Source organism: Phyllostomus discolor, chromosome 6 (assembly GCF_004126475.2).
Source record: "Phyllostomus discolor isolate MPI-MPIP mPhyDis1 chromosome 6, mPhyDis1.pri.v3, whole genome shotgun sequence".
In the NCBI taxonomy this organism is placed as follows: Eukaryota; Metazoa; Chordata; class Mammalia; order Chiroptera; family Phyllostomidae; genus Phyllostomus; species Phyllostomus discolor.
This window is the reverse complement of record NC_040908.2, coordinates 166,123,967-166,137,484: the sequence shown is the minus strand read 5'-3', so window position 1 is coordinate 166,137,484 and position 13,518 is coordinate 166,123,967. Positions and strand designations below refer to the sequence as shown.

General features: G+C 50.9%; 1 protein-coding gene across 2 annotated transcripts; it reads left to right on the top strand.

Moving 5' to 3' along the window:
• Nucleotides 1-37: 37 nt before the first annotated feature.
• On the top strand, nucleotides 38-3,544 carry EIF1AD (eukaryotic translation initiation factor 1A domain containing). 2 transcript variants are annotated; one of them, XM_028516195.2, is made up of 6 exons: nucleotides 38-545; nucleotides 1,816-1,990; nucleotides 2,111-2,219; nucleotides 2,323-2,431; nucleotides 2,595-2,645; nucleotides 3,183-3,544. In XM_028516195.2, the coding sequence occupies exons 2-6, from the start codon at nucleotides 1,904-1,906 to the stop codon at nucleotides 3,328-3,330; spliced, it is 504 nt and encodes a 167-aa protein (XP_028371996.1). In that variant the 5' UTR covers nucleotides 38-545; nucleotides 1,816-1,903; the 3' UTR covers nucleotides 3,331-3,544. The 2 variants fall into 2 exon arrangements, with proteins under 2 accessions (XP_028371996.1, XP_035885613.1); XM_036029720.1 differs by having other exon boundaries at nucleotides 1,794-1,990.
• Nucleotides 3,545-13,518: the final 9,974 nt, after the last annotated feature.

Below are 13,518 nucleotides of genomic sequence, written 5' to 3'. Positions count from 1 at the left end.
GTACTTCTAGCCCCTTACAGCCATAGAGATGAGGCGCTCTGGACCTCGACCACGACCTTATTAGGCGCTCCTTTCCGGTCCATTCGCGGGAATCCGGGGTCCCTTGTATAGTCTCGGTTCTCGGGCAGCGTTTCGGTGTCAGGAAGCAGAAACCTCTGTGGAGAAAACTTCCTTTCCCCACTGCACGAAGTCCGGAACTCAAGGACCTAGCCTTGGCCGGCCTGGCGGAGGGAAGCGTTAGAGGGACGGACAAGCCGGAAGAAGTGTGGCGGGAGGCTTACCGCAGAGCGCCGGAAGTACGGCGCTCGGAAGGGTCCGACTTAGGCCGTCTCGTGTCGCCCTCGTCTCAATCGAGCTTTTAGGAGTGGGGCAGGAACCGAGATCTGAGTCTAAGCCGACTCCACCGTCGTGACAGCCGGCAAGTCCCTTTTTTGAGCTTTCGGCTTCGCTCGGCTGCGAAGTGAGTCGTGAGCCAGCCGCTCCCGGCGTCCAGCCTGGAAAACGGGGTCGTTCAGGCAGCGCCCGCGGGAGAAGGGGGTCAGAAAGTAAGTGTGGGTCTCTCTCGGAGCACCTTTCCTCCGGGGTAGGGAAGGGAGGAAGGCCGGGAACGGCAGCTAGCGGTAGCACTTTGGAGTTTCTTTTGAAAACCACCAGTCTTGGCGGTGCGAGTCCTTGTCATCTTGAGAACCCAAGTCAAATAGAGCAGATACCTTAAACCAAGGCGGCTCACCTCGCCCTTTACTGAACTCGCTCCTGGCTCGGACCGTTGCGGTGGTCTCTTAACTGCTCTCTCTCTGCCTGGAGTGTTTTGAGAGATTGTGTATCTGTGTTGTGTAGCTGTGCTACTCTGGGACGCACAACTATGTTAAGGAAGATACAGTTTATCTTTGCCTTCTTGATCGATTGCCAGAACGATTTAGTTTTTGTGATTACGCCAGTACTTAGGACAACGTGTTATTTCTGCGTGTCATACACAGTACTGAATGCTTTGCTTACATCATCCCATTCTAATAGCAATGTTCTGGGTTAGCTATTCTTTTTCTCAGAGGCCTAGAGGAGTTGAACAGTAAGGATCATAAACATGAGAAACAAACGTGAAGAGAATTTTTGGGGGGGTTTATTTGAGCCAACCTGACAACATATGCCAGGGAGCCAGATCTTGAGCGCTCTAGAAATTTTTCAGTTCCTTTTATGCACTTGAAATTGAAGGAGCTAAAGAGATTACACAAGGGTAGAAGGAAGCTAGGTAGGGATTGGATTACAGGATAGTTAACAAGATTATGTGTTCCTTGAATTTGGTCATGCTTTCCAGGGGTATTACTTGGCTGCCTTAAAACCTTTCACTGCCCTGACCAGTGACCCTGGCTCAGTTGGTTGGGCATCATCCGGCAGAGCAAAGGGTCACCAGTTCAATTCCTGGCCAGGGCACATGCCCAGGTTGCCGATTCAGTCCCCAGTCAGGGCACTTACAGGAGCCAACCATCTGATGTTTCTCTCTCACATGGACATTTCTCCTCTTCTCTTCCTCCCTCCCTTCCCCTTTCTCTAAAAATAAATACATAAATAAATAAACTCCTAAAAAACAAAACAAAACAGCTTCCACTGAAGAAGTTACAGGCCTGAGGCACAACCACCCACCATGACCTGCCCATTTAGGAGCACCCTGGGAGGTTACTTCTACATAGAACCCCTTTTCTTGTCCACAGGAAATAGTCATGGTAGGATTTCAATGCAAGCGATTAGATTTCACAGCTCACGTTCTTAACCAGGACATTGTGTCACTCAGTAAACAGTCCCTTCCCATCTTCAAAACAGTCCTGGATTCTCACCCTGCCATCCAAGAAAGTCAGGAGGAAAAGTCGACGGCCTCTGTGTCCCTCGCCACCCTGGGATAGGACCCGGCATGTCTCAGGCCACCAAAAGGAAGCATGTGGTGAAGGAGGTGCTGGGGGAGCACATGGTGCCCTCTGACCAGCAGCAGATCGTGAGGGTGAGTAGCACTGGGCGCAAGCTCCTGCTGGGCCCCTAGGGTGGGGGGAGGGTGCAGCGCAGCTCACCGAGTCTGTGAGCTGGCTGATGAGGCCTGCTGGCTCTTGGTCTCCTGGACCAGGTACTCAGGACCCCAGGGAACAATCTGCATGAAGTGGAGACAGCCCAGGGGCAGCGCTTCCTGGTGAGCATGCCCTCCAAGTACCGCAAGAACATCTGGATCAAGAGAGGTGAGAGAGACAGCCCTCTAGGAGCTGGAACCATTCCCTGGGACCTCGGCCTCCACGGCTGCCACTGCGAGCTGGATTGACTACACTTTTTCTCTGCCTGCAGGGGACTTTCTCATTGTTGACCCTATTGAAGAGGGAGAAAAGGTGAAGGCTGAGATCTCCTTTGTGCTCTGCAAAGACCATGTGCGCTCTCTGCAGAAGGAAGGGCTCTGGTAGGTGGTCCCCTTGGTCATTGGTTGTCTGATTTCTGGGGACACTGACTTCCTAGCGCTGAAACTGGAGGAGGAAGATCATGGCATCGCAGGCAGCTGGAAACAGTGTTTATGCTGAGAGCTTTCTCTGTCCCCTCTGACCCTGGCTCTTCTCTTGACACAGGCCCGAGGCCTTCTCCGAAGTGGCTGAGAAACACAGCAGCAGCAGGAACAGGTTAGGATGGAGCTGTGGGGTAGGGAAGACAGCAAACGGGGCATCCGGCCTTAGTGCCTAGAGGGGGAGGTAGAGCCTGCCTTTCTCTCTGGTGAGAGCGCCTACATGCGTGTCAGTACATGTGGCTTGAAAGTTAGGTGCTGTGGGTTAAAATCCGGGCTTTCCCACTCTTGGGCTTTAAGCAGGCTACTTCATCACTTAAGCCTGGGTTTCCTTCCCTATAAAATGGGAGCCTCACGAGGACTAAAGGAGCTTGTAAAATTGCTGGTATAGTCTCTGGCACACAATGTGGGTCCATTGCATATTGGTGGCAGAGTCGTTATGTGAAAAGCATTGACTGTAGTAAACTTTTGAGGTGGGGGGATGGGTGGTCTTTAGCTGAGTTTTTCTGCTTTTTGCTCTAACTCTGCCCTTGTCTGACTCACTGGGCCCTGACTGCTTGGCCCTAGGGGCCCCGCTTTTTGTGAGGCTTCTTGACTGCAGATGGGGCTTTCCCAGAAGGCATTGCGCTAACTCTGTTTTTTTTCCCCCATGAAGACAGACCCAGCCAGAACTCCCAGCTGAGCCACAGTCATCAGGAGAAGAGTCCAGCTCTGAAGACGATTCTGACCTCTTCGTGAACACCAACCGCAGGCAGTACCACGAGAGCGAGGAGGAGAGCGAGGAGGAGGAGGAGGCAGCCTGAGGCCCCAGGACCCACCCTCCTTGTGCTCAGAGACTGGTCCTCGGCCCCTCTGAGCTCGGACATTCCAGGGCGCTCTGCAGCTCCCCCCCCGCCCCCGGGTGGGGACAAGGCAGGACCCCTCTCTGAACTGGCCTTCCGACCTAGGAGAATTAAACCCCTGGTGGGTGACGACGCGTGCTGGTGTCCGAGTGGCTCTCTGGGGTGGAGGGGCCTGTGGTGACGTTAAAGGTTTCCCCTTGAGCTTGAGTTGGAGGCCGCGTGGGCATGGGGGCCGAGCGAGCAGGAAGTGGGGAGTGGCCGCAGTCTTTTCCGGGTTCTTGCTCTCTTCTCACCGGGCACCTAGTAAGGGGCGGGTTCTCAGTGTGTGTCAGGCCTTATGCTGTCCCTCCTGGAGTGTATTTCAGAACTGGGGACAGGCAGTCCCACTTTCCTGCCTGCTCGCAGTCCGCACTGATTCAGGATCACAGCCATAGGGCCTGGTCCCTGTTACCTCTCAGGAACACTCAGGATGACTTCACAGTGCCTCGGGAGCTGCTGCCCCTGCCTTTCCCGTCACCCGTGGCTGCCCGGGTGCCCACCTCCGCATGGCTGTGTACGCCCCCGGTCGCTGGGCCCTCGTGGCAGCTCGGACCGCCGCTCCTCCACCCTCTTGTGAACCACCTCGTCTCGCTTGTGGGTTGTTTTGTTTTGTATTTTTAACCTCTGGCTATACACCCTTCCTCCTCATTGCTGGCATTGACCTTTTAAGGTTTTGTTTATTTTTAGAGAGGGAGAAGGGAGGGGGAAAGAGAGGGAGAGAAACAGCAGTGTGAGAGGGGCACATCCACTGAACCCACAGCCCGGGCATGCGCCCTGACCGGGAGTGAAATGGTGACCTTCCCCTTTAAGGAAGGACACTCATCCAGCTGGGCCATCCCGCTCAGAGCTGGCGTTGGCATTCTCGCCACCACTCGGGCGTTGGAGAGTTGGTCTCCTGGCGTAGAGTCGTTTCCTTCTGTCCGTCTTCATTTCCTCCATCCCGTGGAAGGGCCCACTCGGCGCTGTGTTCCTTCCATTCCCATCACCAATGCTCATGTCTTCCGATCCGCGCCTGCTGCCCACGCCCCTCGTTCCTGGACACCTGACATCAGGACAAACCGCAGCACCTTTTCAATGCGGGTAGCTGTGCAATCACCACCTCCTGGCTTTCTTGCTCACTTGCTCAACTCCCGCCTCTGCAAAAAATTTTTTATCTTCGTCCTCCATCCCCACCACCTTCCCACCATTATTCTCCTATCTTCAGTTTCCTCCTTGTGCAACACAGATTCCATGGCCCACACCCTCCACTCCCTTGTCTTCCTCCACTGTGCGCACCTGTTTGGACCTCACCCCGGCCAACCCAGTCACTCGTCCCTGCTGGGCCCGTCGCTGTTAGAGAAAACCGCCAGCACGGCTCGCTGGTTGTACTTTAAATTCGTCATTACAGACTTCAGGTGGGCCCTCAGCACTGCCTAGCAGGTCAACTCAGGTGCGTGTCAACACTTACCTTGTCTGCATCTCCCTCCTCTGCTAGTGACCACAGCACACACTGCATTAGGAAGTGGTAGCCAGCCCCGGCCGGTGGGGCCCAGTCGGTGGAAGCATCGCCATGTAAACTGAGGTCGTGGCTTTGATTCCTGATTGGGGCACATGCCTAGGTTGCGGGTTCGGTCCACCACTAGGGCACGTATGAGAGGCAACCAATTGATGTTCCTCTTACATCGATGTTTCTCTCCCTCTCTGGAATCGGTAAGCATGTCCTCGGGTGAGGATTGAAAAAAGAAGTAGTAGAAATAGTAGCCACTGGTGAGAACTCTCCCCTCCTCCTCACTGACCCCGCAAGTGTGCAGTCTCTCCACCTCCCGCTGTATTCAGCGGGACCCCGGCCTGTCGTCCTCCATCTGCTCCTCATCACACTCTTCTGTTTGCTTAGTGCAGCTTGAAATGTGTGCATATGTGTGTGTGCTTGTGTGTATGTGTATGTACGTGTTTCAGAACGTCTACGTACACACAAAAACCCAGAGGAGGTAGAGGTGTATATACGTATGTGTGTTTTTTACCTTGTTTGTGTTTATGTGTTATGGGAAATGGCTAACTTTTCTTGTGAAGGGATGGCCACTTGTCCCTGTACCGTCCCTTGTCCCTGTATCAAATGGGTCGTTCTCTCCCCACCAATTTAAATACCTCTTTTCAATAAACTGCATTCCTGCGCATATATGTACGGATCTCTGTGAAATTTCTGATCTGTTCTGTTCATCTGTTGCACATTTTACAGTGTGATCGATACTGCTCCCTCCTCCCTGCCCCACTGTTCCTTGAAAATGTCCTCTTTTTTTACGTAAGAACTTGAGAGCGGGCTTGTCAGTTTTCATTTAAAAGTCCTGTTGAGGTTTTCACTGGCATGAATTTAAATCTTATAGTTTGATACGGAGAGAAGTGCTATCTTAACACTTTTGAATCTTTTTAAAAGTTTTTATTTACTGATTTTTAGAGGAACATCGATTTGTTGTTCCATTTATTGATGCGTTCATTGGTTGATTTTTGTTTGTGCCCTGACTGGGGATTGAACCTGCCACCTTGGCATATTGAGACTGACGCTCTAACCAACTGAGTTACCTGGTGAGGGTTCCCGAGTCTTCTTATCCGAAAATGAGGTCATGTTTGTCCTTCTGCAAAGTGTTGTCTTCATATCGGTGTCTAGTGTTTCCAGTTCAGTTTAGTCTTAAGGTTCTTAAGAGTTATTTATTGTCATGAATGGGTCTTTTGAAATTATGTTTCTGACCGTTGCTGGTGTCTACAGAAGGCTGTCGCTCTTTGTGGGCTCACCTCACTGATCTCATTGAATTTTCTCATTCTAATTCACTCTTCAGTTGATTCTCTTCTCTTTCTGATTAAAAGTCAGATCTACTAGAGGTGGATTCGTCCGATCCTTTGTGCTCATTTCTTTTGCTTGGACTGGAGGGGCCAGGACCTCCGGCATCATGCTGAATGGCGCCCTCATCTGCTCCTGTGTGAGCAGGGGTGGGTCTCATGTTTCCTGAAGAAATCTGAGTCCGTCTCTGGGTTTCTGGTAAATAACCTTCACCAGGCTAAAGGTGTGTCCTGTTCCAGCCCACTGTGGGGTTTCTCCTCCAGCAGCACATAGTGATGAATTCTGACATCTGCCGAGATAATCAGAAGATTGTGTTTTATTGTACTGATTTTCGTGAATACGTTCCCTAACGTGGAACCGTTTTCACATTCTGATGTAAACCCTGCTTAGTTCTGTAATGTGTATGTAGTTGGGGTTTTTATAGCTGTCTCTGGGCCAGTTTCACTTTTTGTTTCAGCGATCTGATCGCCCTGCTGCATTTTGATAACAGAATTAGGCTAGCGTGCGGAATGGGTCAGAAACATTTCATCGTTTTTTTTCCAGCTTGAATTTCTAGAAAGGAATGATTTGTTTCTTTCAAGTCTGGTAAGATGTATTTATAAAAAACATCAGTGCTTGATGCCTTTATTTCTGGGTGGATCTTTGCCTTTTAATTTTTTCTGATTCAAGTTTTCTCTTTTTGAGTCCATTTTTATCACTTTGTTTTGGAGAATCATATATTTGATGTACATTTAAGGTTTGGGGGGCAAAAAGTCATGCGTCGTAGTTTGTATTTAGGGCTTTTGTAAATTACTCATAAAGCGACAAAATCTAATTTGAGCAGAAGCAAAACTTGGCTCGTCGACCCGAGGTGTAAGAGCAGAGCTTCAGGCAGAGCTGACCCAGGCCGGCAGGACCCCACCCGGGCTCCCTGCCCGGTTACTTCTCGGGTTACCTCTGCTCCTCCGAGCTGATGATCCCTTTCTCCCTACAGGTGTTTTCCTCGGGAAACTCCTGTCTCCTCTCAGTCTTTCCAGAGGGTTCCTTCCTCCGGGTGCAGGCATCCCCGGGAAGACCCGCTGGCTCTGCCCAGTCCCTTGCCCGCTCCTGAGCAATCCCTGCGGCTGGGTAGGGAGGTGGGGGCTGGGGGCACGCAAGGTGAGCCACACCTGATCCACATGACCTGGTTCCTGCACCAGCAAAAGGGACACGGTGGAGAGAGAGCAATCAGACCAGCAGGATCTGTCCTGGTTTCTGCGTATTTTCTTGGACTAGCTTTGCAGAATGTCCTTGTTAGTCTTTTCCTGTTTCTTCGGGTTTATTTTCTCACTTTTAGCTTCTGAGCTGTATGTTTTATTGGTTGAATTTCAGTCTTGTTTTTCCTTATATTTAGGGCTGTACATTTCCCTCTGAGTACCCCTCTGAGTGACTGTTCTGGCATTGCGTCTGCAAGCCAGGCCTTGCGTTTTCCTCCAGCTCACAGCAGGCCTGCTGCTTGCCTGATAGACCCTGCTCCCCGGAAACCTTTTCCTCTCCGTGTCTCCATCTCTGACCAGCCAGTCAGCTCCTGGGGGAATCGTAGCTTGGGATCCTGGGGGAAGCAGAGTCCTTGTATTCTGCTTGCTTCTCCCCTTTGTCCTTCTCTGAGGCTCGTCTCCACCTCTGTTTCCCAGCTCTGTGGTGGGCTCTCCCTGCGTGACTAGATCTCCCAGAATGAGCTGCGTGCCCTAAGCACCCTCTCCCCCTCCCAGGTGCCGTGGACAGTCCTGGCGACCGGTTGCCCGACAGTACTGGTCCCCACCGCAGTCAGGCTTGAGACTTGTGGCCCGTCGGCCTCTGCCCCTCTGCCCCTGTGGGACCAGCTGTCTCAACCGGGCTGGTTCCCCTAGGGCTTCCCCCAGGCAGCCCCACTCAGGCTCTCCCCTTGTCACCCGGCCACCCAGGCACGAGGTGGGGCAGAAGCAGGCTTACGGTTGTGAGTGTGTGAAACACAGAGTTTGTTCTCATGTTACTACCTATTCGTTATTGCATTACCTTCCATGCGAACAACAGAAACCTGCTTCTGCCCCGCCCCGTGTATGTGCCGAGGAGCACACTTGGCCTTCCGAGCTGCCACATGGTTCTTCTCCTCCAGTCCGTGAATGTGGCGAGACAGCTCGACAGAGCTTCTCCCGTCAGAACACCCTTGCAGCCCTGGAATGAGAGAGTCGTGACGTGCTTTTCGGTGTATTGCTGGAGCTGGTTTTTGACACTGGGGGTTTGGGCACCCAGGTTCGTGGGGGAGATGGCTTGAGCTCCCCCTTTCCTGGACGGCCCCTGTCTGGTTTCTCTGTCTGGGTGGCGGTGGCGGCACCTCCTGACATGACTTGGAGGGCGTTCTCGAGTCTTTATCTGCATTCCACATGCTCGGAGAAGGTTGGAATTTTGCATTTCTAACACTTCTGGGAACACTTACTGTAAAACCCCGCTGTGCTTGGCATTTGGGGAATGGTGGGGGGACCTTTAACTCCAGGTCGTTACTGATGACGGATTGCTCAGGTTTCTGTTCCGGAATCAGTTATACTTTCAGGGAACAATGTTTTCATATTTCCTCATTTTTTTTTTTTTTACCGATGGGTTTAAATTTGTTGGCACAGAATTGTTTGTAGACTGGCCTTATGTTTGTGGTTTCAGCAGATGTTTAGTTATTAGTGTCTTTCAAATACCAACTCTCTGTTGTCATTCCTCGTCATTGTCAGCTTCCTTCTTTTTATCTAGTTCCTGCTCTCGTTCTGTTCCCCTGAACTCACATGCTCCCTTTGGGTCTGTGCTGTGGTTTTCTGACCTTTTCGGTTGGGTGCTTAGCTCGTGAGTGTTCAGCTGCACCTCCTCACCCACCCGAAACTGTAAAGGGAATTTTCAAACCTAAAGAATTGTAATAGAAGTACCCGTAATACCCTTCATCAGGGTAGAATATTTGCAAGTTCTATTTCTCTGTAGACACAACACGCACGGTTTGTATATTTAATTGTTACATCTCTGTAGCTCTTTTTAATTTAGAACAGGAGCTGCCTTAATGTTTTTTTGTTCTTTATAAAAAGGACTTGTGGCAGGTTCCGTCCAGCTACCTTATAAAGACACCCTGCAGTTGAGTTCGTGTCATCATTTTTGTGCTCAGATTTGGGTGAAACAGGTGTAGCCGACAGAGCCTCAAGCCGGCCACAAGGCATGTGGTACAGCATCAAGCTGACACTGAGGCTCGGCTAAAGGGGCCGCACCCCACTAATGGTGCCCTTCCCCCTTTGCAAGTAGGTAACCTGTGCGTGTTTTAACCTGGAGACTTTAACCAGGCTAAAATCTCCCTGATGCGGCTCTGCACATACTTGTATCTCGTTTTCTAAAGTTGTATTTCAAATACACGTAACATTTAGTGTTTTAACCATTTTAAAAAATACAGTTTAGTAGAGTTCCATCCTCCTGCATTATTGTGCAACCCATCTCCGGAATGTTTTTATGCCCTTTAACGCTTCCCCATCTGCCCCTGCCGCGGGCCCTGACAACCACGCCTCTGCTTCCTGTTGCTGCGAGTTTGCCTGGACAGCCTTGGACAAGTGGCATCACACCGTGTTTGTCCTTCTGTGTCTGGGCTTATTTCACTGAGCCCTCAGGGCTCATTTGCAGTGTAGCACATGTCAGAATGTCCTTCCTTTTTCCTTTTAGAGATTGTATTTATTTTAGAGAGAGGGGAAGGGAACGAGAAAGAGAGGGTGAGAAACATCAATGCATGGTTGCCTCTTGCACACCCCCACACGGGAACCTGGCTCTCAGCCCAGGTGTGTGCCCTGACTGGGAATCGAACCCACGACCCTTTGGTTTGCAGGCTGTCGCCCAATCCACTGAACCACGCCAGCCAGGGCAGTTTCCTTCTCTTTTTGGGGTTGATGAGATCCCGCTGTATGTGTGTTAATATGCCACGTTTGACTGACCCATGCACGGTCAGCGGACACTTGGGACTCCTTCCACCTTTAACCGTTGTGAATGGTGCTGCTCCGAACATGGCTGCACAGGTTCCTGCTAAACACCTTGCTTTCAGTTTTTTGGGATATATGCCCGGAAGTAGATTGGCTGTACTGCATGGTAATTCTATATTCAATTTTTTTAAAGATTTTAATTATTTATTTTGAGAGGGAGGGGAAGGAGAAAGAGAGAAACATCAACATGTCAGAGAAACATAGATTGGTGCCTCTTGTGCCCCCAGCTGGGGGGGGCCTGTCCCACAACCCAGACAGGTACCCTGACTGGGAATTGAACCGGCAACCTTTCGGTTCACCAGCCAGTACTCAATATACTGAGCCACACCAGCCTGGGCTCTATATTTGATTTTTCAAGGAGCTACTGCTATACTGTCTTCCATAGTGGCTGCACCATTTTACATTCCCACCAGCGATGCCCAGGGGTTCCAGTTTCTCCACACACTCCCCAGTACACTATCTCCTGTTCGGGTTTTTTTTCTTTTAATAGTAGTCATTCTTGGATTGAGCACGGGCTGCGAACCAAAGTGTTGCAGGTTCGATTACCAGTAAGGGCAGATGCCTGGGTTGCAGGCCATGGCCCCCAGCAACCGAACATTGATGTCTCTCTCTTTCTCCCTCCCTTCCCTCTCTAAAAATAAATAAATAAAATCTTTTTAAAAAAAAGTTACTAAAACAACTTAAAAAAAATAGTAGTCATTCTGATAGGAGTGAAGTATAGTTTAGAATGTTTTCTAATTTTCATTATGATTCCTCTTTTGGTCCATAAAATGTATTTAAATATTTACTTGGATATTTTTGGTAGTGTAAACAGGTTCAGACCCACTGCCACAAAAGCAGGGGTTTGGACGGTAACCCAGGTGACCGTACACCTCCACCCTGCCCCACCCACTCCATTCTCTGTTCTCCCACTCCATTCTCTGTTCTCCCGAGCAAGGTAACCCTCTTCTTGATTTTCATATGTCCTTATTTCCTTTTTATACCTGCATGTATTTTTAAAAGAGCTTTTAAAAGGCATTTCAGCCCTATGAGAAGGTCAACAGACTCATGTTTGGGAGGCGACTTCTTGCATTCCATCGTGCCTTCCCGCGGTTCTCCCTGTCGCCGTGTGGCTCTGGTGCGTCTGACTGTCAGTATTTTCTCTCTGTGTCATGTTTCTCCCTCACTCCTCCGCTGATGGCCTTTGGGTTCTCCCACTGTTTCAGAAAATCACATGTGGAGATGACGAAGCACAAACTTTATTACTCACCGGCTCAGGGGGGTGGTTAACCATCCAAATCCTCTGAGCAAAGAGTCTAAGCTGGAGCTTTCTTTATATACTAGTTACACAGGCAGAAAGGGAGGGGGAACCAGCCGCTGAAAGCAAGCAGCGAAGGTCAGTTTTGACCTTGAGATAACCGGCCGTTGCCTTGGTGACAGCTCCTTACCTAAAATAACTTTTTGCAAGTGTTACAGAGAGCACTGCTGATCAAAGAAGCTACAGAGCATAGAAACTTTTTCATGGAGGTTTTCTTCTCCTGCCACATTCCCCCCTTTGATGCTATAAGGTGTTTTATCCCTTTTAGCATCACTAACACCTGGCTATAAGGCTGAGGTCCTTGGGAGGGTTGCAACTGCGGATACTGGTGTTGGTACCACCGGGGTGCTAGCACTGTGGCGGCTGCCCTACGAGTCACTGTGGCCCCAGGTGTTGGACCAAGGTCTGGAGGCTGCAGGGTCCCATATGCCTGACACCTCCCGGTCTGGTACTCCATGGTCCTGGATGTTACTCCAGTCCAGTATACCTTCCTTCCCCAAGTGCAGAGGGATTGCTGTGGCTGAACGCAACCCGATGGCATGCCAGTGGAGCTGAAAGCTGACCCTGGGAGATAGTAAGAGACCACTTTACCGCTGAGCACAACTCTATGCCCAGGGGTATTACATTTGCAGGCTGGGGCTGAGACAGGGGTCGCATTTGTTAAGCAAAGCATACAATAAATCCAAATACAGAGATCAAACAGAGACAAACTATTTCTAGGGTGACCCGCTTTGCAGGGATTCCATTCCTCAGGGGCCACAGTCACTAGTCCAATTGTCAATGCTCCTGCGAAGGTGCCAATTAAAGTCAGGTACCCTGCGGAACAACGGTCTATTCCTTGGCGTCTTCTTTACTGGCTGGCATCTTTTGGTGCCTCAGTGTGGGTATTCTAGGCACAGGCCTAGTCCTTGGGTCTTCGGGATCTGCTGCTCTCCTGGCCCGGTTGTAGTGGATCCAAGGGGTGGCTCCCAGCACCCTAGACAATGCTAGCAGCAGTAAGTCTGTCCAGGGCAGTCCAGTTTTCTGGTCTGCGTACCCGGCGACCCTCCTGTCCTCAACCATGTAGCTGCTTCCATCCATGTAGTGGGTGACATCAGGTTGGGCCAGGGGCTGGTCCTGGAGGTCTGGCCAGCTGGCGTGGACCTTTTCGGTTACTTTAAGACAGTCATGGTCCAGATCTCTGAGTTCTGCCAGTAAGTAGGTGGCTGGATTGACTTGTTTCATGGTCTTAACATGCACCTTTGGGTTTCCTTGGAGGAGGATGCCCTGGTACTGAGTCAGTTTAGGGTTTGACAGCCACTTATGCCCCTGCCCAGCAAGGAGGCTGTTCACTGTGTGTGGTACGTGAAGACTGACTTCTTAGCCTAGAGTTAACTTGTCTGCCTCTTGCAAGAGGGTTACGGCAGCAGCGACTGTCCTTAGACGAGGTGGCCAGCCGGTGGCGACATGGTTCAACTGCTTAGACAGGTGAGCTACCAGGTGTTGTTTTGGTCCGACAGGCTGGGTCAGGACCCAAGGGCTACTTTGTCTCTCTTGTGGGTATACAGATCAAAAGGCTGCCCCGACTCTGACAGTCCAAGGGCAGGAACATTACTAAGGCAACCCTTGATATCTTGGAAGGCTTTTTCTTCATTTTTTCCCATTCTAGGGGCTTAATGTCTGGAGCACTTTAAAGCCTGGTAGTAGGGCCGAGTTCCACAGCAGCAGGGTGCAGGCTGGCTTTTCCCCAGGAGAACAAGAATTTTCCTCAGAAATCAGACAAGGTTCTGGAGGGCGTTGGCAACTCTGCCATTTTCTGTCCGCGTCCCTTATCACACCGTGAGTACTTCCGGCGAGCCTGGTTGCTAAGCTCTGCGCCTGGTGACATTGCCAGAGCCCCAAGGGAGCTTGCAGGCCACTGGGGCAGGCGAACCCGATGGAGCACTGTGAAGGGCCACGACAGAGGACTGCACAGACGGCTGTGGGGGGTACTTCAGCAGAGTGTGCCCTCCCGGCACCGTTCCTGGGATGGG